The sequence below is a fragment of the Hypanus sabinus genome, chromosome 17 (assembly GCF_030144855.1).
Source record: "Hypanus sabinus isolate sHypSab1 chromosome 17, sHypSab1.hap1, whole genome shotgun sequence".
Classification (NCBI taxonomy): Eukaryota; Metazoa; Chordata; class Chondrichthyes; order Myliobatiformes; family Dasyatidae; genus Hypanus; species Hypanus sabinus.
In genome coordinates this window covers 70,201,894-70,229,788 of record NC_082722.1, presented here as the reverse complement: position 1 = coordinate 70,229,788, position 27,895 = coordinate 70,201,894, and the positions used below count along the sequence as shown (strand labels likewise).

The 27,895-nt window shown below is 38.8% G+C and overlaps 1 protein-coding gene across 2 annotated transcripts; it reads left to right on the top strand.

Moving 5' to 3' along the window:
* Positions 1-417: 417 nt before the first annotated feature.
* Positions 418-22,218, top strand: nudt7 (nudix (nucleoside diphosphate linked moiety X)-type motif 7). 2 transcript variants are annotated; one of them, XM_059993271.1, is made up of 4 exons: positions 418-538; positions 14,025-14,178; positions 20,474-20,632; positions 21,451-22,218. In XM_059993271.1, exons 1-4 carry the CDS (start codon positions 516-518, stop codon positions 21,802-21,804), a joined length of 690 nt encoding a protein of 229 aa, XP_059849254.1. In that variant the 5' UTR covers positions 418-515; the 3' UTR covers positions 21,805-22,218. The 2 variants fall into 2 exon arrangements, with proteins under 2 accessions (XP_059849254.1, XP_059849253.1); XM_059993270.1 differs by lacking the exon at positions 418-538 and adding an exon at positions 6,505-6,642.
* The last annotated feature ends 5,677 nt before the right edge of the window (positions 22,219-27,895 follow it).

Sequence of the window (27,895 nt, the reverse complement as noted above, 5' to 3'; positions counted from 1 at the left end):
TGATTCCACTATAATCTGAATTGAACAATTAGCAATTTAGTAAAGCGAGAATTTGGGTTTTTAAATGTCTAATTATCAGGTTATGTAATTTAATTGTTAATCTTGGATTGCTTCTAAAATTGCAGTTCAGACTTGAGCACATAGGAGATCAGAACAACACCTAAGTTGAAGTACCCGCTGCAAGAGGTGTGGGTTGTAAGGGAGGTACTATCATCTGAGCATGAGATTTAATGGAGGACTCTCTTTAAGTGGGCATTGAGGTATTAGCATCTGGAGACAAACGGGTGAATCCTGCAGCAGTGTCATGGTGTATATTACTTTGGGAATATCATTGAGATAACCTTGAGGCACGGGGTTGTCACAGAGGGTCATTATGCAATCAAGGGCTGTTGAGATGCTCTGCTGGGGCGGGAGGGGCGCTGCTGCTGGAGTCGGCGCTCCCTCGGTAGTCCCTTTGGCCCCCGTCTGCTTCTCGGAGTCGCTGTGGAGGAAGAGAAGAGAGGATTAGCGAAGGGATGGCCGAGTACCAGCCGGCAAGGTCTCCTCTGTCTATCTCTATCTATATGGCTTGCTTTATGAAGCCGCGGGCGAGAGAAGAGGGAAGGACCGAGCCGGATAACCGGGCGCCGCTAGGGGAGGGCTGGTCACCAGGCCCGGTAACCGAGATCACGGGGGACAGGGGGTGAAGAGGCAGTGAGTTTGGAGAGAGGGGATTTGGCATGAGACCGGTTTGAAGTGATGGAGGGAAGGACTTGAGGGTGAGGAAGTGGGAGGAGTCTGGGGTCGTAGAGGGAAATACAGGGTTTGGGTCGGCCCTTCAGTACAAAACTCCAATCACAGGAAAAACCTCGTAACGTCTCCCGATTGATTATCTTTCAGAATTTTGAATGTCCTAATAAGAACTTATAAATCCAGTCAGTAAAGACCAGTCTTAATCATTGCCCATTGCTTAGTGCAGTCTCCACTTCCCAGGAATAAATCCGATAAAACTGCTCTTGTTTATAGTTTATTCCAATGGTCATACTGGTTGTGTTCTATCAAAAGCATAACCCACTTTTTTCTGAAGTGAAACAACTTTCTTTCTCAAGATACAGGGTCAGAATTAGGCCATTCAGCCCATTGAATCTGCTCTGCCACTCAATCATGGCTGCTGATTTTCAACACCATTCACAAAATGCTGGTGGAATGCAGCAGGCCAGACAGCATCTATAGGGAGAAGCACTGTCGACGTTTCAGGCCGAGACCCTTTGTCAGTCTTGACGAAGGGTTCTGCCTGAAACTTCGAAAGCGCTTCTCCCTATAGATGCTGCCTGGTCTGCTGCGTTCCACCAGCATTTTTTGTGTGTTGCTTGAATTTCCAGCATCTGCAGATTTCCTCGTGTTTGCCTTTCAACACCATTGTTCTGCCTTCTCTTTAAAACTTTAACTCCCTTACAATCAAGAACCCATGGATTTCTACCTTACATACACCCAGTGAATTGACCTCTGCAGCCCTCTGAGGCAATGAATTCCAAACTCACCATTTTTTGGCTAAAGACATTTCTCCTGATCCTTGTCTTAATGGGACATCCCTTTATCTCTGTGCCCTTGGATCAGAGACTCCCACTAATGGAAACATCCTCTCCTCATTTCATTCTATCAGTATTTACTCTTTAAGTGTCCAGTATGTTTCAATGTTCCTGCCCCCACATTCATAGAGGTCAGGTACAGAGATATCAAGTACTACTCAAACGTTAACCCTTTCATTCCTGGTTTTACATGATTTCTTTTGGTTTCTTCCCAGTTCTGATGAAGGGTCTTTATTCTGAAACTTTAGCTATTACCTCTTCTTGCACATATGAGCTAATCTGAATGCTTTTAATATTTTCTGTGTTTTTTTCTGCATGTTTTTTTCTGGAAGGCAAGACGCATTGATACGTTTTCTCCTTACCAGGCTCATTATAATTTCACCAAGACCTTTTTTTAAATCTATGCCTGTGGTCAACTAATTATTTATGTAAATATATTTTACTTGTTTAATGTAAATTTACATTGATTCAACAGTAGATGCTCATTTCAGTATATTTGAATTTTGTGCTTAGAGGTTAAATTAAATTTATGCATTTCAATATCAGTCGTATCATGTAAATTGACTCACATCACCAAGTGGAAGCCTCTGCTGAAATCATCTGGAAATTCAGCATCAGTTTCCGTATATTTTCTTTCTCTCTACCTCTCCATTTGTTCCAGTGGTATTTCCATTGTCCTGTAGACTCAGGATCCTGTAGACATTTTATCCACCTGAAGAATACTAAAGCTGCTCTTTATCCCCTGCACAAAATACGGTTCAGAGCTACTGGCTCTATTTTTCTTGCCAGTTTCTTCTTGAGACTAAATCAGGTTGTTTGCAAACATGGTATTAGGTTTGAACCTGAGGAAAACCTTGGAACATAACTGCTTTAGCAAAAAGGAAATCACATTTCACCTTTGTTCTGCACCTTCACGTTAGCCTACCTGTGGTTACTATCATTCCTGCTTTGGTCACTTGTGGACTTGACCCTTCCCCCTCATGTCACACTGCCCTTCCTCGATTTAAACTTCAGGAACCTAAAATCATTAAAATTAAGTGATGAGCAGCTGGTCTATCAAGCCTTCACGGAACTAGAACATGAAACAACAAAACTTAAGATGCTGGATATCTGAATAAATAAATAATTCATCCATCTATTGTAATACATTTTAACTTGGCTGTGAAATGTCTAAGCTCTGTGATTTTGGCCCAAATCATTGCCAAGTCTATCATTACATCATGGATTGTCACATCTTTATCTGCCAAAACTGAAAGACCTGGAAATCTCTTCCAAGGTCTCTGCTTCTTTCCTTGTAGCTACGTTTTCTTAGCAGTAGTGGTCTGATGCTAAAACTCCAGAGACCTGAGCTGATGGCTGGAAAACATGATATCAAATCTCAGCATGGAAAATAAGATTAGTTTCCAGTAAAAGTTGGAACATAAAGCTTATCACTATTGATACCCATAAAACCCACAATTCACTGAAAACATTCCTTCCAAAAGAATATACAGTGGATTCTGATTAATTGGGACGCATTGGGACCAGTATATTTTGGCCCAATTACACAGCTGCCTCAATTAGCTGAAATTTCATGGAAGTAGTTAAAAAGGTATAAAAAAGGTAAACTGAGTAACAATGTATGTATTTAAAGAAATAGATAGATAGATACTTTATTCATCCCCAAGGGGAAATTCAACATTTTTCCAGTGTCCCATACACTTATTGTTGCAAAACTAATTACATACAGTATTTAACTCAGTATAAATATGATATGCATCTAAAATCACCCTCCCAAAAAGCATTAATAAATAGCTTTTAAAAAGTTCTTAAATAGTTTACTAAAGTGCATTGAGTAGTAACTTAAGCTCAGTCCTAACCCCGGCACTTTAACATGTCTTGCCCCTGGTGGTTGAATTGTAGAATTGTTGAATTGTAATTTGTACAGCACAAATTAGAACACTATCAATACTACTGTACTGTAAAACTGTATTAGTCCCTAATACTTAGCCACGGAGGAATCCATCCACATCATATTCTTTTGACTGTAAATAAAAAACCAGCACAGGCATCTAGTGTAGATAATGGACTGCCTTCATTCAATTGTCAACGATTGCTTCCTCTGAATCTTCATTTTGATTGTAACATTGAAGATGATTGCCAGTACTGTACCTTTAAATTCTTCATAGTTCTTAAACTTGTTGACCTAGTGGAATAATTTCATTTTCACTCCTGACCATTTCTGGCATCTCCAAGCTTGAATGCTTAAAACTGCAGTGAGCAAAATGGTTTTGAGTTGTCTTACTGCTTATTTCTTGCCAACTATCAGTGACAAAAATTGTTGCTTTTTGAACACAAACACATGCAACGCAAGTTGATGTTACTTAAAAACTGTTTGCTCAAAGCGTGGCCGGTAAGTGCATGTGACTGATAGTAGTTAGAAACTGGCAATAGTCTCCTGCCCCAATTAAGTGAAATAGTTTTCCAAATAAACAAAGGGAATGCTGACTATTTTCTTGATTTGTTTTTGTTCTTTTTGTCTGAAATAAGCAGCTGCCCCGATTAACCGAAGACCCAGTTAACCAGAAGCCACTGTATTATGTTTATCAGTTCTGTTCTGCTTATGACTTCATAAACTAAAGTTTTAATCCTGATGTATATTCTGAATTAGCTGAAAAACCTCCTCAGTATATTGAACAGATGTGTAATTATCTGAAGTTACCTCATTGATGAGCTTGCTACATCACACATTCAATTGTGGGTACATTAGCTGAGGATTGTAGATTGTCCTATTCTATTTACAGATCTTCAGAAAATGAGGCAGCCTGTGCTTGCATTTTGCTTAGATTTCAACCAAGCTTGGACTGATAAAATGACAATTAATATTCATGACAGTCAAGAGCTAGATAATGAGATTCTTATACACTCATAGATCTTCCACCGTTAAATTTCTGGGTTCAGCAGAACTAGACTAGCCTGGTAGCAGATCTGTAAGGTCAGAAACAACTTTTATTTTGGCAAGTAATTCACCACCTTGTTCCTTAAAACTGATCAAGATTTTCATCATTTTTTCTATTATTTTTGGTGTGCTGTAGTGTCTACTTGGTAGTATTCCTTTGAAAGGCCTCAGGATATTCTGCTACATTAAACACATTTTGTTCAAGTACAAAAGTACAATGTTCAGTTTGCAGTGCATATCTAATTTAACATCAGTGTCTATTCATCTAAATCAGAGGTTCCCAACCCTTTTCCATGCCATGGACCATGATCCATGGACCCCAGGTAAAGAACCCTATCTACATGTAGTTATTTCAATGTACAGTTTGATAGCTTGTGAAATAATTATTAAGGATGAGTGCTGATTGATTGAATGAGATGAGTTGCTGTAATACAGATCATAGTCGAAACAATAAAGGGATGAATGATAGGACAGATTCAAAACATGAAACAGAAAGAATAAGAGATCATGTCAATGAAAAGCTCTAGCATTCTTATTGTTCTTCTTTTCAACAACCAGTAGAACGTTTTAAGCAAATTCTTCACATTTATGACACACACAATATGCCAAAAATAGAGTGAGAATAATGTCTGGATATTTTATATGTTTACTAATATGATGTATAATTTTAAAAAGCTATTTTTATAGTCAAAAAAACATCAGTTATATTTTACTTAAATATTCAGGCAGCATGAATTTTTGATTTTAGTCTTGGAATATGTTTAGATGAAGCCATTTTTAAGCTTCATTCTTAAAAAGAAACCATCGCATTTTTAATTGGTTTAATGCTGAATTATGCATGTTAATCTCCAACTAAATTAGTAAGAAAAGAATTGGCATAGTACTCGAATTCAGCTTTATTGCAACAGAGAGAGCATTAATATTGAGCTCTATTATTCTATTGTTGTCTCTTGTATTTTTGACTCATTGAGCAATCTTAGGGTTGAAATTTATGAACAGACGTTGTCAAGAATGAAGTTGGTGTGAGGGTAATGACTGTTCCATTTGGACCAACTGTATTTTGAATTTCAGGAGCAGTTCCAAATAGTATTGATGCTTTTGGAAGTGGAATCAGTATTAATCCTGGCAAAGTAGATATCAACACACATAGTGTTTAAAACAAAAAATCCATAATCCATTGTAGTAACACTGATTTTAAAGGGAAGGATATCTGAAATATAACATAAATATAATGCAACATGTGTTATGAAGCTGCATGCTCTTTGGCTTTAGATGAAGTATATGTTGTCATAGCCTGGAGAAATGAACAAGAAACAGTAAAGGGAGGGAAAGGCTCTTACAAGTAAAATATTTTAAACTGTTTGAAAGGATAGATTTTATTACAACTCTCAAAATGGATTTGCATGTGTTTGAAAAAGATTTCTGAGGTTACAGAGAAAGTCCGTAAGACATAGGAGCAGAATTAAGCCATTCAGCCCATTAAGTGTGTTCACCACTTGATCATGACTGATTTATTTTCCTTCTCAACCCCATTCACCTGCCTTCATTCTGTATCCATTGACACACTTACTAATCAAAAACCTATAAACAGCCACTTTAAAATACCCAATGACTTGGCCTCCATAGCTGCCAGTAAAAATGAATTCCATACATTCACCAACCTCTAGCTAAAGAAATTCCTTCTCATCTCTGTTCTAAAGTGATCTCCTTCTGTTCTGAAGCTGAGCCCTATGGTCCTACACTCTCCCACTATTGAAAACATCCTCTCCACATCCCAGTTTATCTAGACTTTTAAAAATTGGGATGTTTATATAGAAAGAGCAAAATGGAATAATTCTTTCAAGGTGCCAACGCAGGGATGATGGGCCAAATTACCTTTTCCTGTCGGGTGATTCAGTATAAAGAGGCTGATGGTGATATTTTTTGTCATTTGCTTGTTTAGGATGATTTGCTGATCAAGTACTGCAGTTCTTCATAAAAAGCCTTTGTCGGGTATGGAATTGACGGAAGAGCAAATTAAAAAAAAGAGATTGTAATCCTTGGCAATGATGCAAGTGAAAGCAATTGAAAATAAGGCAATTTTGGTTAATCGCAATTTAGAGCAAGACTTATGCTTTATACATGCTGGTATAGGAGGTAGGTATAAGTTGGTTGAAAAGTCAAGAGGATGTGGAATGCAAAGAAGAGTTGTAGAGGTGAAATGTAAAGGTGAAACGTGTATTTTTAAAATCTAGTATTAGGAGGAAGCCATTTACTCTTTCAGTTGACTTCAACTCTACTTGCCTTTGTCTGTTATCCCATTGATTCCTTTTACCCATCCACCCACCAGATTGATTCCTGGGATGGCAGGACTTTCATATGAAGAAAGACTGGATCGACTTGGCTTATACTCGCTGGAATTTAGAAGATTGAGGGGGTATCTTACTGAAACGTATAAAATTCTAAAGGGATTGGACAAGCTAGATGCAGGAAGATTGTTCCCGATGTTGAGGAAGTCCAGAACGAGGGATCACAGTTTAAGGATAATGGGGAAGCCTTTTAGAACCGAGATGAGGAGAAACTTCTTCACACAGAGAGTGGTGAATCTGTGGAATTCTCTGCCACAGGATCAGTTGAGGCCAGTTCGTTGGCTGTATTTAAGAGGGAGTAAGATATGGCCCTTGTGGCTAAAGGGATCAGGGGGTATGGAGAGAATGCAGGTACAGGGTTCTGAGTTGGATGATCAGCCATAATCATACTGAATGGTGGTGCAGGCTCGAAGGGCTGAATGGCCTACTCCTGCACCTATTTTCTATGTTTCTAACCTTTTTAAGATAAAATCCCACGTGCCCACAAAAATGTGCTTCCTGATTTTGATTCTGAATGACCTAGATCTAATTTTAATTCTCTGCAAGAGGGAATAGCTTACATCAGACGATATTGCTCATTGGATACATGCTGCACATGAACTTCCTTCACCTTCGTTGGTCAGCATTTTTGTTCGCAAACATGAGATTCTGCAGTTGCTGAAAATCCTGAGCAATGCACACAAAATGCTGGAGGAACTCAGGTCAGGTAGCATTATGGAGGGGAATAAAGAGTCGATATTTGGGCCGAGCCTTTTCCTGAGGACATTTCTTGTTCATTCTGCTTACAAATATTTGTTTCTACCTTCTGCTGAAATATGTCCATGCTGTTTACTAAAAACATTCCCTTTAATAGCGAGTTCTATACTGTAAGTACACTCTAGGTAAAGATTAAAGTTTCATGTTGTTGACCTTTCATCAGAACTAGACAAAATTGGAAAGCAATCAAGGTTTAAGCAGCAGAGAAAGGAGACCATTAGATAGAGCAAAAGGAGTGTCTGTAATAGTGTGTCTAGACTAAGAGACACTGAGTGACACACATGGTGTTGTTTGGGGCTCTGTGAAGTTGGTAAGGACTGGTTCATTGCAACTGATCTTTTTAGAGCAGGAGATGAAAGGGAGAGAAAACAATGTCAGGACAGTGGAAATCAGTAATTGGTCAGTGATCATCTGTGGAAAGAGGAATGTTGAGTTTGTTGATTTTGTGTCAAAACTGGCCAGTTCTGGCACATTGAGGTAGTGAATTCATTGTGGAGCCCTGGCATATGTAGCATGCCTAGGTGAACAATAAGATTCTTTTCCTCAAGTTGGTTTTGGAGTTCATTGGAGCAGTATAGGAGGTGGGTCATTTGGAAGTGAGATGGAGAATTAAAGTGACAACTGGATGCCCAGCCTCACAGTCTATGTCTGTCCCCTCTGATGTATAGATCTCCTTCATCATCATAAAGACATCCATCAGATCAAAGATGGTGGCTTGAATCTGTTCATTTTTCCTTGAGACTCACATCTTATTGTTTTGATAGTCCTTGCTGTCTTTTTGCACCTTCTGCAATAAATGGAGATTGGAACTATGCACTTAAATCTGGTCTAAGGTTCAATACAACTAATAATACTTTTTCCTTTAAATATAAAATAATACCTAGTATTTTAAAAAGTCCTCCTTCATATTAACAATATATTTTCCTATACTCCATCTAACAAGTTGTTAATCTACTGATCTACAAATTTTAAAGTTGTACTTCAAATTCCTGAGGCCAAATTGTGAATGTAAAACTTGAAGACTGTTATTCCATCACCAGGATGTACCATTCATTACCTTTTCCTAGTCTGAAATTTAGGTTTATCTCCAGCAGTCGTGGTGAGAGTTCAACCGCTGCCTCTGGATGAAAGGTCATATCTTTCCTCTGGAAAATAGTCATTATTGTCACAACTTTACCATAATCATGCATGTGGTATGTTATCAAGGTATTCTGAAAAAAACATATTTTACAACTACTACATTTCCTTTCTACTGTTTGTTCTTTAATTTATTACTAGAAATAATTATTTTTGAGAAATTCTACACTGGCTACTCTTGTATATCTTAATTTTCTAGATTTTTTGTATTATATCTTAAATTGTTTGGTCTCTTTCATTATTTTTGCCATTGATGATCAGATAATTATAATTCTGAGGATTTAGTCTGTCTCTTGAATAGAGGAATTATGTTAGCACAGACTATGATTTGTCTTTATTCTCAGTAATCTGTTTGTGAATGAGATTGTATCTGCTATCGCTTTATTTTTTATGGGTAGTATCTGGTTTGAAGGCTTAGTCCTAGCTGAGTTTGATTCTTTAGTACATATACAGCACAAGTGTGACATCCATGCCAGCGTTAGTGGATGTGGAATTCCTCTTAGTCTACTTCATTTAATTCAAATTAACTTATTACTATATTTCTTTATCACAGGTTTACCTTTTACTTACATGTGCCTCCTTGCTTTCTGTCTTAAATATCATTATTTCTTTTACTACCTAGCCCACCACGTACTTCAGTAATAAATTTGCTTTGAACTTTGAACATTAATCTCCCTGAAATATGTAACTACCTGCAGTATTTTGTGTTTGCCCTTGAATTTCTCTATCATCTTTTTTGTATTCTGAATTTTCTTTTATTATTTAGTATCTGTGCAATTAATCTTTACGTTGACCATAATTTAGTTCTGAAGTGTTTGTTTGGTAGATTATCCCTACCCCATTAATTCCTTCCATTTTAGAGAAACTAGCAAGTTCCCTGTATAGTCTTTTTCACTGAAACTATCTTTCCTTCCCATATCCTCTTCATCAAAGTTCAAAGTAAATTTATTATCCATGCAAGTATACAGTGCCTATAAAAACTATTCACCCACCTTGGAATTTTTCATGTTTTATTGTTTTACAACATTGAATCACAGTGGATTTAATATAGCTTTATTTTTTACAATCATCAACAAAAAAAGATTCTTTCATGTCAAAGTGAAAAAAAGATCTTGACAAAGTGACCTAAATTAATTACAAATATAAAACACAAAATAATTGATTGCAAAATATTCACGCCCCCCCCCACCCTTTAATATGACACACTAAATCACTGATGCAATTAGATGGTTTTAGAAGTCACATAATTAGTTAAATGGAGATCTGTTTTTGGAGACCTGTATGCAGTCAAGGTGTTTCAATTGATTGTAGTGAAAATACACCTGTATCTGGAAGGTCCAACTGCTGGTGAGCCAGTATCCTGGCAAAAACTACACCATGAAGACAAAAGAACAGCCCAAGCAACTCTGCGAAAAAGTCAGGAGATGGATGCAAGAAAATTTCCAAGTCAATAAATACAGTTAAGTCAATCATCAGGAAATTAAAAGAATATGGCACAGCAGAAAATCTGCATAGAGCAGGCTGTCCTTAAACATTGAGTGACCATGCAAGAAGAGTACTAGTGAGGGAGACCACAAGGTCTCCCTATGACAACTCTGGAGGAGTTACAAGCTTCAGTGGCTAAGATGGGAGAGACTGCCATATAGCAACTGTTGCGTAGGTGCTTCACCAGTTGCAGCATTATGAGGGAGTGGCAGAGGGAAAGCTACAGTTGAAAAAAGCCCACATGAAATCTCAGCTAGAGTTTGCCAGAAGGCATGTGGGAGTCTCTGAAGTCAGCTGAAAGAACATTCAATGGTCTGATGAAACCAAAATTGAGTTTTTTGGCCATCGGACTAAATGCTATATTTGGCGTAACCACGCATTATCAAAGGCACACCATCCCTACTATGAAGTATGGTGGTGGCTGCGTCATGCTGTGAGGATGCTTCACTGCAGCAGGCCCTGGAAGGCTTGTGAAGGTAGAGGGTAAAATGAATGCAGCAAAATACAGGGATATCCTGGAGGAAAACCTGAGGCCGTTTGCAGGAGAACTGAATTGGGAGATTTGTTTTCCAACAAGACAATCACCCCAAGCATAAAGCCAAAGCTACACAGGAATGGCTTAAAAACAACAAAGTTAATGTCCTTGAGTAGCCAAGTCAGCATCCAAACGTCAATCCAATTGAAAATTTGTGGCTGGACTTGAAAAAGGCTGTTCACTCACAATCTCCATGCAATCTGACAGAGCTTGAGCAGAGAAGAATAGGGGAAAGTTGCAGTGTCCAGATGTGCGAAACTGATAGAGACCCATCCATATAGACCCAAGGCTGTAATTGCTGCCAAATGTGCATCTACTAAATACTAACTTGAAGGGGGTGAATATTTATGCAATCAGTTATTTTGTGTTTGATGTTTGTAATCAATTTAGATCACTTTGACCACAAAATAGTCTTTTTCTGTTGGTCAGTGTCAAAAAAGCCAAATTAAATCTATTGTGATTCAATGTTGTAAAACAATAAAACATGAGAACTTCCAAGTTCGGGGAGGGAATACTTTTTATAGGCACTGCGCGTTGTCATATACAACACAATGATTCATTTCCTCGTGGGCATACTCAGTAAATCCAAGAAACATAATAGAATCAATGGAAGACTGCACCCAACAGGACGGACAAACAACCAATGTGCAAGACACTAAATTGTGTAGGTACAAAAGAAACAAACTAATAATAAATAAATAAGCAGTAAATATCAAAAACATGAATTGAGTCCTTGAAAGTGAGTCCATAGGTTATAGGAACAGTACAGCAATGGGGCAAGTAAAGTTATTCCCTCTGATTTGAAAGCCTGATGATTGAGCATAATAACTTTCTGAACCTGGTGTTGTGGGTTTTGAGGCTCCTTTATCTTCTTCCTGATTGTGTTTGCTTCTACCCCTGCCTCAACCCACCTGCTACTGAAACCCTCATCTTCATGGTTGTTGTTCTTCATACCGGACTCTGCTAGAGCTGCAATGTTTACCATTCTCCATAGCTTGAGTACATTGAGGACACTAGAGAATAACCATGGATGACAATGATTAGAAATTCTGGTAGTCATAAAAATTTGAGGAATGATGAAGTGTTTAAGATCATCACCATTATCTAGTACTACTTCATATTGAACTGGCTTGTGAAGTGAATCCATCCCGTTTTCAGTGGCAAAGGATTGTTAATTTGTGGGAAATGCATTACAACAATCAAAATGTTGCTATTCAATTTTGTTTTGCAAATACACTTTGCCTTTACACCCCCAGAACACGTCAAAGCATGTTAAAGATTTTTAAGAATTAGCATTATTTGACATATGTACATCAAAACATACAGTGAAATGTGTCATTTGCATCCACGATCAACACAGTCTGAGGATGTGCTGGAGGCAGGCCAGAAGTGTTACTATGCTTCCAGTGCCAAGGTAGCATGCCCAGAACTTGCCAACCCTAGCCTGAATGTCTTTGGAATAGCAGGGGAAACCTATGTGGTCACGAAGAGAACATAGGAACTCCTTATAGATAGCAACATGCACAAAATTGCTGGAGGATCTCAGCATGTTAGGCAGCATCTATGCAAATGAGTAAACGATTGACATTTCAGGCTGAAACCCTTCTTCAGGACTCATAGATAGCAGTGGGAATTAAACATAGATCACTGGTGCTGCATAGCATTATGTTAACTGCTACACTATAGTGTCACCCAATTACAACCAGTTACAGAGTGGTCAGCAATATATTATAGAAAATGATTTAGCAGGTACCAAGAAATAATCCAGTTATTATCTCAAAGAGTTAATTTTTAAAATAATATTAGGTGAGGGATAATTGTAAATCAGCGCATCATTATGAGCATTTGTACATTTGCTATTGAGCTTGCCACTAAACAATTGAATTCGAGTCTCGTACAAGACAGCCAACACAACATTATGGTCCTTCTTCATTACAACATCGTAGAATCAGATTAAAGTGTTTGGAAATGGACTTAAACCCAGATCTTTCTGATTCTGAGACCTACCAACTCTGTAATCAATGACTTTTCCTAATTTCAAAGTGTGGTAACTGCAAGGAACTTACTTTCATTTGGGGAAAACAGCTGCTGGCAGTAAGTGGCAGAGGTCTTTATCTTGACCATCAGAAGGTATACCCTGAGGTGCAAGGAAATGGCTCTTCAAATGAGGCAAAGATTTCACCACCATTATATTTATATTTATCAAATGAAAAATGATATAAGCATTGAACATAGAACATTACAGCATAGTACAGGCCCTTCAGCCCATGATGTTGAGCTGATCTTTTAACTGACTCTAAGATCAATCTAATCCTTCTCCTACGTAGCCCTCTACTTTCTACTGTAAGTTTGAGAACCATTCCTTGTTTAACTTCAGCTTCTCTACATACAGTTTTGGTGAGAATAACAGCCGCTGTGTACTTCTTTATACCACGTCCCTGGTGTTACAATGGTATTCAGTCAGAAAGATTAATGACTCCGTGCTCCAAGAGGATGGGGAAATTTTACTTAATTCAGATACCAGACTATTCTCTCGCTGAAGTGCACAGCCAATATTTAATTTCACCAGATTTAATCTTTAAACACAAAATTAACACTTTTATGGAGAAATTTGCAGATTAAGATTGCAGAGGATACTAAAATTCCAGAGTGCTGTCTCTAATTGTATATTTGAAATGCTAGAAAACAGCAGGGTAATTGTTACCATATCATTAACTGATGAGTTTATTTGATAACTACTGCTTAAAGCAAAATGTTTGCATTCTGGACCAATTAGCTGAACACCCCCGCTCCCCAATGACATGAGAGCTATGAAAATGCTTCCTTTATATGGTGTTCTGACAAACTGAATGCACTAATCTGACATGCTTAAGATTCATCTGTATGGGTTCTCTCTCTGATTTCTGCCTGAATGCTATATGTAAAACTCTGAATGGATTTTGCCAGCAATCATGCTTCTCACATTCTCTTACATTGAAGGAAGCTATTTGGCCCATTGGATCCATGCCAGCTGTCAAAACATTCCCAGCAGTCCCATTTCTTTTCATTCCCACCTCCAACAGCAGATATATCCACAGTTTTGATTTATATTCTCAAACCGCATTTATCATTGGAACCAGAAAGGAGACAGCTTTTCTATTTGTCCTCTTTAGAAGATCATCTTCACAATATCATTGCCTTAATCCATAGCTTCTAGTCAGATACTTAAAACTCAATTCAGGATTCAGCATGACAATTTTTATTTTATTTTCCATTAGAACCTCTATTAAAGAGAGGGCCAAGCATGCGTTGAAGTTGTACGATATAGGAAGTAAATACTCAGACTTGACTCTTCCCAGAGCTTCAGTGCTTGTGCCTCTATTGATAAAAAATGAGGAGCTCCACGTCCTGCTCACAGTCAGATCCATGAAGGTAATGTACAAGTGAATAGAAAGTGTAAGCAATGTCTGAGTTAATATGACAGGGCATTTGTGGCCACTCAGCCACAGAGATCAGCAATTTAATTCACCGGTGTGGTAGCCTGCATTTCCAACACTTTTAATGGATGGGCAGTGAGCCTTCTAATCCCTGACAGGCTCTTTAATTGTAGAAATATGTTTTATGTGTCATTATATATTTCTTTTTTAGAAATCACTTTAAAATATATAATTATACATCAGGATAGACCACTATTAAGGTGAAATCAAAATACTGCAGCTTCTGGAAAGCTGGAATAAAAACAGGAAATGCTCGAAGTACTCATTGGATCAGGCACCATCTGTGAATCTAATGAATGACTGCATAGCTATCTGCACACTGACCTTTCTGTCCTCCACCTCCACACTGACTTGTCTATCCTCAGGTTCTCCACCCTGACATCTGCCGTCTACCTCCACACTGACTTGTCTATCCTCAGGTTCTCCACCCTGACATCTGCCGTCTACCTCCACACTGACTTGTCTATCCTCAGGTTCTCCACCCTGACATCTGCCGTCTACCTCCACACTGACTTGTCTATCCTCAGGTTCTCCACCCTGACTTGTCTGTCCACCACCTCCACACTGACCTGTCCTTCCTCAGCCTATTCCACACTGATTTAGCTGTCCTCAGCCTTCTCCACCCTGACCTGTCAGTCCTCAGCCATCTCCACACTGACCTGTCCTCAGCCTTCTCCACACTGAGCTGTCCTTAGCCTTCACTACACTGACCTATCTGTACTCCATCTCCACAATGACCTGTCTATCCTCAACCTTCACCATGCTGACCTGTCTGTCTTGAGCCTTCTCCACATTGACCAGTCCATTCTCAACATTCTCCACATTGACCATTCTGTCCAGCATTTCCACAGACCTGACTGTCCTCAGCCTTCTCTACATTGACCGTCCATTTCTGCCTTCTCAACTACCATCATGACGTTGCATGCAAATTTGAACTACAACATCTCATATTCTGCCTGATTGATATATATCCCAACTGGATAAATGTTGAATTTTTGCATTTTAAATAATCTATGTTCCCCTCTGACCATACAAGGTCGATGTGTTCCATACTTTTTCAGAAGCCTTCTGCACTGAAGGCATTACCTCCTCTGCTTAGTATTCACCTGTCAACATTGTCATAACCTCCTCCTAAATTTGCTGTTACATTGATTTTGCTTTGAGCTATAATGATTATTAACTAAAGGTCTAGCTGAGTTTTCTCTTAATTTGTAGAGGTTTTGTAAATGATCTAAAGAAGGAAGCTGAGCTGGTGTTCAATTAACATAAAATTAAAACAAGATCTTTGCGTGCAAGATGTGTACTAATTTACGATGACCAACACCTTATCCAGTCTATATTTTTAAACATTTGAATAGTGTGGATTGTTTAAAAATTTCACAGGTACATTACTGTTTGAATAAATTTCAAGATGAGTCAGTTGAAAAATGTTAATATAATATTACAGATGTGAATCATAAAATTACTAGAACTACTCGGTTGATAAGTCAACAGGTAATCCCATTAAGAGGATTTAGATTGCAGCGCTTTTGATCTTAACTCAGAAACTAAATTAGAAAAGTTGGTGCCATAATTTAGATGTATTTATTATGCATTTCAAAAAGGTGAGTTTTGTATGAGTGATCTTTTTCCAGTAGATTATAGTTTTTGACTTCATATAAAATGGATGGTTTGAATCGTGAGTAAAGATGTTTAATAAAGTGCACAGATTTCCCAATTATTAAAATTAATATTAAAAAAAACATTATTTCCCAGTCTCTGTAGGAAAGACATGAGTATTGGTGAATCATCTGTGTTTGTAAAGGATTTTGATAAGAAAAAAATACTTGGCTTTTTCCAGCTGGAAAATTCTATGGGCCGTGCAGAATAAGAAAGTGGTGTGTGGGGTGATCGAACCCTAAGCTGGTCAAAAAGTGAGAAAATTTGGAATTGATAATTGGTTTACTGCTGCACACATACAGTGGAAAGCTCTCCTTTGCATGCCTTCTAGATATTGTGCCATATATAAGTACACTGAAAAAGTACAAAAAGCTGAATATAGAATCTTGTGTTATAGTTACAGAGGAGATGAAATGCAAATAACCTCCAAAGATCATGATAATCTAGATTGGGATTGTGATCAAGAGTTTTATAGCAAGAGAGGTCTGTTCAAAAGTTTTACAACAATGGTTAGAAGCTGTCCTTGAGCTTGGTATTATGTGTTCTCAGAAACTTTTGTATCTGCTGTCCAGTGGGAGGGGAGAGAAGAGAGAATGGTGGGAGGATCCTTGGCTGGTTTTCCAAGGCAACAGGAAGTGTAGACCAAATCACTGAAGGAGAGTACCATTTTCCTGAGGGTCTGGGGCTGTGTTCAGAACTCTGATTTCTTGCAGTCTTGGACAATTTGACAGGTGTCTGATGAAAGTGTCAGAACTGCCTTTTCAGTAATGATACATTCAGTCTTAAATTTAGTGAAAAAATTATAAAACTTAAACCACTTTAACACTTTAAAATGCTTTTTAAAAATCTATAAGCACTTTAAAACGTTGATCTATTAGATGCGCATAATAGCACAGAAACAGGCCCTTCAGTGCATCGTCATCAAATACCTACCAGTGCTAATCCCATGTTAGATCAGAATCAGATCAGATCAGAATCAAGTTTATTATCACCAGCATGTGACATGAAATTTGTTAACTTAGTAGCAGCAGTTCAATGCAATACATAATCTAGCAGAGAAGAAAAAAATAATAAATTAACAAGTAAATCAATTACATATATCAAATAGATTTTAAAAAACATGAAAAAACAGAAATACTGTTTTCTAAAAACTGTGAAGTAGCGTCCAAAGGTTCAATGTCCATTTAGGAATTGGATGGCAGAGGGGAAGATGCTGTTCCTGAATCACTGAGTATGTGCCTTCAGGTTTCTGTACCTCTTTCCTGGTGATAACAATGAGAAAAGGGCATGCCCTGGGTACTGGAACACCTAGCCCATAATCTTCAATACCTTAGCAATTTTATTGCTTATCGACATGGCACTTTAATGTTGTGAGAGTCTCTGCCTGCAACACAACATCAAACAGTTCATTCCAGATCCAGTCATCTTCCCAAGATCCCTTCTATACCTCCTACCCCTTACCTCATACCTGTGCCCTCTGGTTTTAGTAATCGCTGCTAAAGTGGTAGTTTTCTAGTGTCTACCTTACCTGCACCCCTCACAATTTTATATAGCATCATCAAGTGCCCACTCAGTCTACTCAGCTTCAAGAAAAGCAAACCCCAAATATCTATTCTCAGCTCGTGACTGAATTGTTCATTTCCACACATCTTGATGAATCTCTGTTGCACCCTCTTCAGTGCAATCACTCCTTAAAATGTAGCAGCCAAAACTACACATAGTTTGTCGTTTAGCCAATGTTTTACAAAGCTGTACCATGAAATCCCTGGTGTTACATTCTGTGCCTTTTGTATTGAAAGTAAGCATCCCATATGCTTTCTTCACCACCTAAACTACCTGTGCTGCCATCTTCTCAGATCCTTGCAGTTGTTAAACTTAACAAGCTATAGAGATGGAAATAAACTTTGTAGAAAAATATTTTTAAAGTGTTCTGATTCTCACATTCATCCACTTCCATTACAGAAGAGTCCACCTTGCATATTTGTGGACCTTGAGCAGAAATACCTGGCAAGTTTAGACCATGAGCATTTAGTCTAAGTTGGTGTGCTCTTGTTCATCTCCATTGCCAAATCCACACTCAAAACACATAGCCCATGATGGGATCTTGTGTGCAACCGTGCCAGCAGAAATCCAAAAAGTGCTGTAGTTTGGCTGGGTGTTGACTACATATGATGACAGTTTTGTTGCATTCAGTCTGTAAACCTAACTACTCATCATCTTAATGTAAACTGCATGCCTCGCAGGTTGGAGACATTTATAGGCAACAGCACTTGAGAGTTACAGATAGCATTTGAAGCATGTATTTTATATCAAGAATTCAGGAGATGTGCAGTTTGGATCACTTTCTGCTGATGATGGTGCTTTCAGGGTAGAGTAGAAAACTTGCATGATTAAGTACAACCTGCAGTAAAATTGCCACCTGATTTATTTCCTGCAGTCATATGGTATTGCTGCCTTCCATAGAAAAGTGTTTTGTTTGTAATTTCCAACAACCACTATTTTAAGTTTCCAGAAAAAACTTGTCCAAGTTGCATATCTGAAGATAACAAACAGCTAAAAAGTGAAGAGAGCATTTAATTTTTGCTGTATAATATCTGTGATGCAACATCAGCCAGTGTCAGACTGACAATTTTCATAATAGTGCACTCGTTGGTTGCACCATTGCAGTGTTGGCAGTGGTGGTGCAGAATCCAGATTCAGAATCAACTTTATTATTACAGACTGATAATCATATCTAGAGATACAGCACCATAACAAGTCCTTCTGGCCCAATGAGCCCACACTAGCAAATTACACCTATGTGACCAACTAACATATGTACGGAATTTGGGAGGAAACCCACACTGTCAGAGCAAATGTACAAACTCCTTACAAACAGTGGTAGAATTGAACCCAGGTTGCTGGCACTGTAATAGTGTTACGTTACCATGCTGCTTATGATATGAAATTTGTTGTTTTGCAACAGCAGTACAGTGCAAAGACATAAAATTACTATCAATTACAAAAAAAATGTGCTAAGGAAAAATGAAGTATTGTTTATGGGTTCATGGATCATTCAGAAATCTGATGGCAAAGCTGTTCCTGAATTATTAAGAGTTTGTCTTCAGGTTCCTGTACCTCCTTCCTGATGGTAGTAATAAGAAGAGAATATATTCTGGATGACAAAGAGTTTAGAGATGGATGCCACCTTCCTGACACATCATCTCTTGAAGATGTCCTTGATGGTGAGGTGGGGGTTGTACCTGTGTTAGAACTGTCTGAGTCTACAATGCTGGGCAAGCCATAAGGATGATTTTGTGCCATTTTCAGTAACGAACACTAATCCCTTGTAACTAGCGAAACTCTGTGCTAGTTACGTTGCTCCAGCAACAACAGATTCTGAAAAAGAATGAGAAAATAGAGTTTTAGTTAATATGGAACTGGTAATAGAATATTAGAAAGAAAACTTTTTTGATTGTTCCTACCAGTGTGCACTGTCCATGAATTTGATTCATTAATTATGTTACACAACACCTACATTGCTGTGGTCTTAAGCAGTATTTGGAGAAAACTGGGTAAGTTGGCATGTTTTCCATCCCTGATATCAACATACCTGATAGATATATTTTTTACAAACTACCAGCTTCATTATCACCACTACTAGAATAACTGAATTTGAATCCCCAATTTGCCATGACTAGATTTAAACTCAGTGCAGGCTTGTTAAATATGCCCTCCAGATTACAGGTAAAGCACATAACTAGTTTGCTGTAATGTAATGTACTATATATGTACCTTGATAATAAATTTACTTCAAACTTTGGAACTTCAGATTAATTGCCTTTTCCACACCCAGAAGCTGGCCAACTTTATAGCTACAGACACTATAGAGGAGTAATCTTGTCTTGGTCCTGTTGTACTAGTTTGGTTCAGACTGAACCCTCATTTGCATTCTGCCTTCTTTTCTGCCATGATGAGGCATTCTCAGGGTGGAGGACCAACACCTTATTTTCTGTCCAGGTACCCTCCAATCTGATGGCTTGAATATCAATTTCTCCAAATGCTGGTCATTTTACCTCTTCACCTCACATTCCTATCACCTCCCTTGGTATCCCTCCTCCTTCCCTTTCTCCCATGGTCGACTCTCCTCTCCTGTCAGATTCCTTCTCCTCCAGACCTTTATCTTTTCCAACTATCACCTTCTAGCTTGTACTCCTTTCCTTCCTCCCACCTTATTCTAGCATCTTCCTTCTCCTTTTCCAGTCTTGCTGAATGGGCTCAGTCCGAAACATCAACTGTTTATTCATTTACAGAGCTGCTGCCTGACCTGCTAAGTTCTTCCAGCATTTTGTGTGTGCTCTTCAATTACATTTCCCTGTAAGACGAAATGAATTTAGGAAATGAGTGACAGAAGTAAATGATACAGCTAAATATTTACATCACTAGCAATGTATGAGAAAAATACAGTTATAGTCTGTTACGCTTAATATTATTGTGCAGATGTGTAGATTATAATAATCATTATACTGTGGAGGAAACTTCTAAAATAGTTCCCAAAGATATTTCTCTCTAACTGTGTTTTTGTGTTAAAGTTGCACAGCAGCCAAGGAGAGGTTTGCTTTCCTGGTGGGAAGCAGGAAAAGAAAGACGGAAGTGACATAGATACAGCTCTCCGTGAAGCTCAAGAAGAAATCGGCCTTCCTCCAGATCAGGTGGAGGTTATCTGCAAATTGGTCCCTATCATCAACAAGGTAACAGTGGCTTTTACAGGCATCTGGACCAGAGCTAGACTATGGCTAGTTCTTAGTGAATTATAGTACTGGTAGAGAGGAGAAATAAACTCACAGGTCAAACTAATTACTCTCACTGTAACTCCTAACTCTACATGCCAGAGTAAGGGTTATAAATGCGAGGAAGTCTAGGTGGCACTTAAGGGGCTATAGAAAGCAGAGTCAACAAGAATGTTGCCAGATCAGAGGGACTTGAGTTATAAGGAGAGATTGGATAGGCTGAAGCTTTCTTTCTTGAAGTGTAGGAGGCTGAGGGGTGATCTTATTAAGGTATATAAAACCACGAAGGACATAAAAAGGTGAATGGTCATGGACTTTTTCCCCAAAGCTGGAAACTAAATGGCGTAGATTTATTGTAAGGTAAGAAACGACTTGAGGGAAACCTTTCCACTCACAGAGTGGTGGGTAGGTGGATCATGCTGCAAGAGGAAGTGGTAGAGCTGCTGAAAAGGCATTTGGACATGGATGGGAAAGGAACCAAACAGGAAAATGGGACCAGCTCAGATAGGGATCTTCATCAGCATAGACAAATTGGGCTGAATTGTGAGTAATTTGCTCTTCATGTCTGTTGATTGATATTCTGTATATCAAAAGGCTGGTTAGGAAGGGGACTGTAGAGATAATGGGAGATGGAGATGGAAACTGAATTTCGCAAGTCACTTCGATAGTGTGTGATTAGGTTTGGCCAGCTTTTGGGGGGAAATAATCATCATGGGCAGGGAGTCAAAGAATATATATATATATATCATTATAATGTTTATCTTTCTGACCCACCACAGGATGATATTTTGGTAACACCGGTGGTGGCATTTATCTCAGATACCTTCAGGCCACAGCCCAATGCTGATGAAGTGAGTGATGTATTTATCCTTCCATTGTACCACTTCTTAAAGTCAGAGGAGCACTCTTCCACTCCATACAACTCAGGGATGTTGCTGCACTTCTTTACGTTTAAAGATCGGCAGCTGCAAAAGTCATTCACTATATGGGGCTTCACTGCACAGATCTGTATTATCGTGGGCTATTTAGCCTTAGGACAAAAGCCCTTGTTTAAGGTTGATTTTGACATTGATAATCCAATGGCAAGTATGGAAAAATATCTCTTGGCAAAGTATGCAACTAGTAAGTTATGAGCATGTTCAGTACATTCCCTCTTTCTGTCTTCAAGAGGATAGGGGTTAATATATTTTATGAGATCTTGTGGTTTCACGTGTAAGTTGGTCCACATTGGCCATTCTAATCGTTTACTTCAACATATAATTTTTGTGCTATCACCTCAATTTCTGTACTTTTTAGTTTAATTTACCATGTTTTCCGTGCTGATTCTTTGTTGTAAACTGCCAACTAATTAAATTGAGTCTTTTGCAATGTTACCATAGTTTCTTTAGGATTGCTGATGACATGCTGTGGATTGATGTTACCACAGTTTGTTTAGAACTGCTGTTGACATGTTGTGGATTGGTATCTCAGGAACATTCTCTGTTTAATAAAATATATACATCACACACACAGAAAAATAATAAATTATTTTAGTTATCAGTATACTTAAACTATCACACAGCCTGTTGTCTTTTTTTCAATTGTACTAAAAGTAACTTGTCTACTGAATTGATCTTCCACCTTGGGTTCAGTTGTCTCCCAGAACACAGGCATTTTTTGCAAAGTGTGCTGTCATAGGACATTGTGGGAGATCTTCCACTGACTGCTTCTTCTCAGTGTCGGTAGTCAAGTGAACAGTCTCACGCAGCACATCATGTGGCAAACTAGTCACATCGCATCACTTACAGAAGGAATTCTTGCATTCATTCTGCTTCAATGTCAACTCTGTCACCTATTAATTGATTTCTTTTTTTTTGACTAGTTTGTGTTGCTTGTGAGTTAGTGGTTTAAAGAAAATAATGCTTCCAGTGGAAAATCTACCCCGAATGCCTGGTCCAAGGAAAATCATTCATCAATTACTTTATTTATTTAGACATACAGTACTGTAACAGCCTTTTCTGGCCCTATGAGTCCATGTTGCCTAGTTATACTTATTTGACCAATTAACCTACCAACCTGTGTGTTTGTGGAATATGGGAGTAAACCCACACAGTTATGGCGAGTATACAAACAGCGATGGAACTGAACCCAGATCACTAGCGCTGTAGTAGTCTTACACTAACTGATAAGCTGCTCTGCTGCCCTTTGAGTCAACCATTTCAGTTACATTGTGTATGTTTGCAGTGGTATGATTTCATGAGGGTTTTAGACAGGGTAAATGTAAGCAGACTTTATCCACTGAGGGTGGATGAGACAAATTAGAGGTTATTAGTTAAGGGTAAAAGGGCAAATATTTAAAGGGAAACATGAGGGAGAACTTCTTCACACAGAGGATGGTGAGAGTGTGGAAAGAACTACCAGCAAGAGTAGTGGATCCGGGCTCAATTTCAAAAGTTAAGAGAAGTTTGGATAAGTGCATGGATGGGAGGGATATTGAGAGCAACGGTCTAGGTGTAGGTTGATGGGACTCGGTGGAATAGTTTGGCATGAACTAGGTGGGCTCAAGGACCTGCTTTTGTGTTGTATTGCTTTACGACTCTCTGTGTGGGTACTTGTAACGTCCACCATCTAGACTAAGGTTTGTGGCAGGAGCAAGATGCACACTGTAATGGAATGTCCAGGTGACCAAGCTGTATGAGTACTGGGGGAGAAGAAAATCAGCCTTCACCACCAGCAAAGCCTGGAAATTGTAAATTGGAATTGCAGCACAAAACTAGTACTTTATTCATATTGCAAAGTGGCTCAGAAGCCCTTCCCAGTCAGATATTGGATTTGATGCAAAAACTGAAGGAATAAATTCAAATGGGGTTGGCAGCTTTGTACAGTCTCCCTGTATGCCTGGTGATTCCTGCCTCAGTGGAGAACATGAACCAAATAACCATATCCTACGTTTGTGGGCATTGTGTGGGAAGTGTTATGTGAAGCATGTGTCAACAGATCAGCATGAACAAGCCAGCATTTTTACAACTCTGGTGACACTTCTTTTTGGAATTCATTATAAAGTACATCGATTCTCCCTCTTAGCATTAATATATTCTCTAACATTCAGTGGTCTCTGTTTCCCAGGATTGGGGAATCAAGAGCTTGAGGACATGGGCTTAGAGTGAGAAGGAAGAGATTAAATAGGAACCTCAGGGGCAACTTGTTTTCATCCAGAGAGTGGTCAGTACATGGAATGGGCTGCTGAAGAACATTGTTGAGGCAGGTACATTATCCACATTTAAAAGGCACTTGGACAGGTATATGGATAGAAAAGGTTTAGAGAGAGGTGGGCCAAATGCAGGCAAATAGGAATAGGTTAGATGGTCAGCATAGGCCAGTTGGATCTAAGGGCCTGTTTCCATCTCAGAAGCCTTTTGATCCTCTCTGAATGCCCCCTCCAGCCTCTTCTCCATGACACCCACAATGTGTATAATTGATGTCTGGTTGTCTTGGAGACCATATCTTTAACAGCTTGTACCCTCTTTTGTCTGTTACACAGTAAAGAGACAGCAGCTGTAATGAATTGTGACTGCTGCCTTCAAGAGTCATATTTGAGTGGTGATGCTGCTCACAGAAATATCAATGATGGTGAAATCTAACTTCAATTAAAGCTTATTTGATTTGGCGTCAGCACTACACCTTCCAGCAGTGAAATCTTCCACTATTTATATACTGCAATATTGATAAGCAACCTGTATTTAATACATAGAAGAAAAGGATGAATGTCTTGATGTTGGCTGGGTATCGCCATGATTTCCCCAGGTACTTATAATCTAAAAACTGGGAAGACTTTGCACTCAATAAATACATCTGGAAGAATTCTGTGCTACACGAGAGTAACCTTTGCTGTGCCACAGAAAATAAGCGGCATCTGCAAAAGGAGAGACTAAACAACCAAATGACCTAACTCCAGCCACCACTTAGGCCTGCCCACTTTGCACCATAATATGTGGATACCCAATGGGCCTCTACAGCCACCTGAGGACCCACCAATTGTCACCCCCTTCAGAGAACATCATACTTGACTTAGTTGATCACACTACTCTGGTATCAGAGATATTGAGTTCACAATGCCTGTACCAACCCTTTAGAAAGTCTTTCCCAGTTAACTCCAGTCTTTTTCCCTTTCTTCACAGTCCTGTAGAATTTCATTTCTTTATTATCATCCATTTGAAAGGCACTTTCAATCTGCCTCTGCTGTCCTTTCCGGCTGTGCACGTCAGATCAAAAACATCGCTGCTTACAAAAAGTTACCCCCTCCAGATTTTGCCAATTAACTCCAACACATCCTAAGGTTACCACCTCTCCAGTCAAATCACACTACCAAGATCTTTCATATTCATAAGCACTCTTCTCATTGTCAGAGTCCACTTTATCATCTTATGCACAAGCACATGTGTATACAGGTGCAATGAAAAATCTATCTGCAGCAGCATTATAGGTATGTGGCATTATAAATGCAGTATTCACAAGAAAAACAGATATAAATTATAGACAATTTTACAAGAAAGAACACAATTGGAGCTACTTAGATTGTCTATGTTGATGATGCTTTATGGTTGAAATGGGCTGAAGGACCTGTATCCACACTGTATTTACCTATAACTATATTACAATTAGAATATAAAAAGAGTCCTTAAGAAAGTTATTAACCTCTCCACTCAAAACACGGTGATATGAACTCGTACTAAATTCTTTACTGTTCACAGAAGCTTACATTGGGAAAAAAAAAATAAACACACATTGCGCACTTTCACTTAATCCATTAGAGCAAGAATTCCCAACCTGGGATCCATGGATCCTTCACATAATGGTATTTGTCCATGGCATTAAAAAGGTTGGGAACCCCTGCATTAGCGTGATCCTGGGCTTCCAGTAGCTTAACATTTAATCTTTTGCCCCACTGCCTCCCAGGCCCTTTCCAGACCTCTCCCTTGGCACTCCACACCATTCCAATGAAGCATGAAAGAGGACTGAGAAACAGTGATACTCCACTTCACAATCATCTGGACTGAAAATGGAGCTCATTAAATTCAGATTGTAACAGCCAGTTCCATTTTATTAGCAGGTGACTGGTAACAATTACATGAATCTACCTTCCATTCAAATCTACTTGAGATTTACCTGCAGTTCTGAACCCTGTCACCACCACTTTAGCCTCGTACAATCATTCCTTTAGTCATTTATCTCTTTTGCCAGCAGTCTGATCACACATCTTCCAGTTTGATTTATACTATTTTTCCCATTTTTCAAGCCTCTACTTGCTCAGAACCCTGTTGTATTGCAAAGGAGTGAGATAGATTGGCTGGTTGAGTAGTGTAACAACAACAACCAGCCAAGGATTTCATTGAGGACTTCAGGAAGATGAAGTCGAGAGAACACACACACAGTCCTCATTGAGTGGTTAGGTATGGAGAGGGTGAGCAATTTCAGGTTCTAGGACATCAGAATCTCAGTGGATCTATCCTGGGCGTAAAACATTGATGCAATCACAAAGAAGGCACACTAACTGCTCTACTTATAAATTTGAGGAGGTTTGGTATGTCATAAAAATATCTTGCAAATTTATACAGATGTAGGGTGGAGAGCATTCTATGGATATATGGTAGTAGCATCTCATCCTGGAAGCTACAATGCACATGATTGCAAGAGGTTGCAGGGGATTATAAACTTAGCCTCCTTCATCACAGGCACAGTCCTCCCCACCATCAAGGACATCTTCAGCAGGCAGTGCCTCAAGAAGGTGGCATCCCTCATTAAGGACCTTTACCATCTGAGACATACCCTCTTTGCTTTACTACCATCGGGGAAGAGGTGCAGGTGCCCAAATCACAATTGGTGATTTAAGGGCAGCTCCTTCTCATCTACCATCAGATATCTAAACAATCTATGAACTCATGAACACTACCTCACTCTTTGTCTTTCGCACTATTTATTTTGTAACTCATTGTAACTTTCATGTCTTGTTGCTGCAAAGCAACAAATTTCATGACAAATGTTAGTGATAATAAACCTAATTCTGATTCTGTTTCTGATACAATGTTTACAATCTGAAACATTAAATCAGTATTTTTTCTTGAATTTGACCTGCATCACAGATACTTTTTCATCTTATTTAATCTCCTCATGAATCCATACTTGAAGGATTAGTTGTCTTTACAGATGCATCTCCTAGTTTATTGCAATGAAAAATAGCTAAGGTAACTTAAATTTCCAAAGGTTCAGCCATTCAGTCTTGTGGGAGAACTCAGTGGGTCAAGCCGCATATATGGGAAGAAAGAAATTGGTAATGTTTCGGGTCGAAGTCCTGCATCAGGATTTGTATGTTGGTCCAGATTCCAGCATCTGCCATTCCCTATATCAGTCATTCAATCTTGTTAAACTCTGTTAAAAAGCAGATTTCAAAATATGTCACAGAAACAGTGCAGACTCTCAATCTGGTTTAAAGTTGATGAACATGGAGAAGAAATGCCACATAGTTATGTAAACACGAGATTCTGCAGCTAAAAATCTGCAGAAGCTGGAAATCCAGAGCAACCCACACAAAAGTGCTGGAGATGGGGTGCTGCATCCCAGAGTGCCCAAGAAATAGTGGATACATTAGTGATAATTTTTCAAAACTCCTTAGATTCTGGATTCGTTTCTGAGGATTGGAGGGTGGCTAATATAACCTCACTTTTTAAAAAAAGGAGGGAGAGAGAAACCGGGGAATTATAGACTGGTTAGCCTGGGGAAAATGCTAGAATCAGTTAGCAAAGATGTGATAACAGCACATTTGGAAAGCGGTGAAATCATCAGACGAAGCATGGATTTGTGAAAGGAAAATCATGTCTGACGAATCTTATAGAAATTTTTGAGGATGTAACTAGTAGAGTGGATAGGGGAGAACCAGTGGATGTGGTATATTTGGATTTTCAAAAGGCTTTTGACAAGGTCCCACACAGGAGATTAGTGTGCAAACTTAAAGCACACAGTATTAGGGGTATGGTATTGATGTGGATAGAGAATTGGTTGCCAGAAAGGAAGCAAAGAGTGGGAATAAATGTGACCTTTTCAGAATGGCAGGCAGTGACTAGTAGGGTACTGCAAGGCTCAGTGCTGGGAGCCCAGTTGTTTACAATATTTATTAATGATTTAGATGAAGGAATTAAATGCAGCAGCTCCAAGTTTGTGGATGACACGAAGCTGGGTGGCAGTGTTAGC

What these genes read in the sequence shown, in the direction of transcription:
- nudt7 (XM_059993270.1), top strand. Translation starts at nt 6,617, where the DNA reads ATGCTTTATACATGCTGGTATAGGAG. An exon ending in TATACATGCTGGTATAGGAG is followed by an intron (nt 6,643 to 14,024) that starts GTAGGTATAAGT and finishes ATTTTCCATTAG; the next exon opens with AACCTCTATTAAAGAGAGGG. An exon ending in TGGTCCCTATCATCAACAAG is followed by an intron (nt 20,633 to 21,450) that starts GTAACAGTGGCT and finishes GACCCACCACAG; the next exon opens with GATGATATTTTGGTAACACC.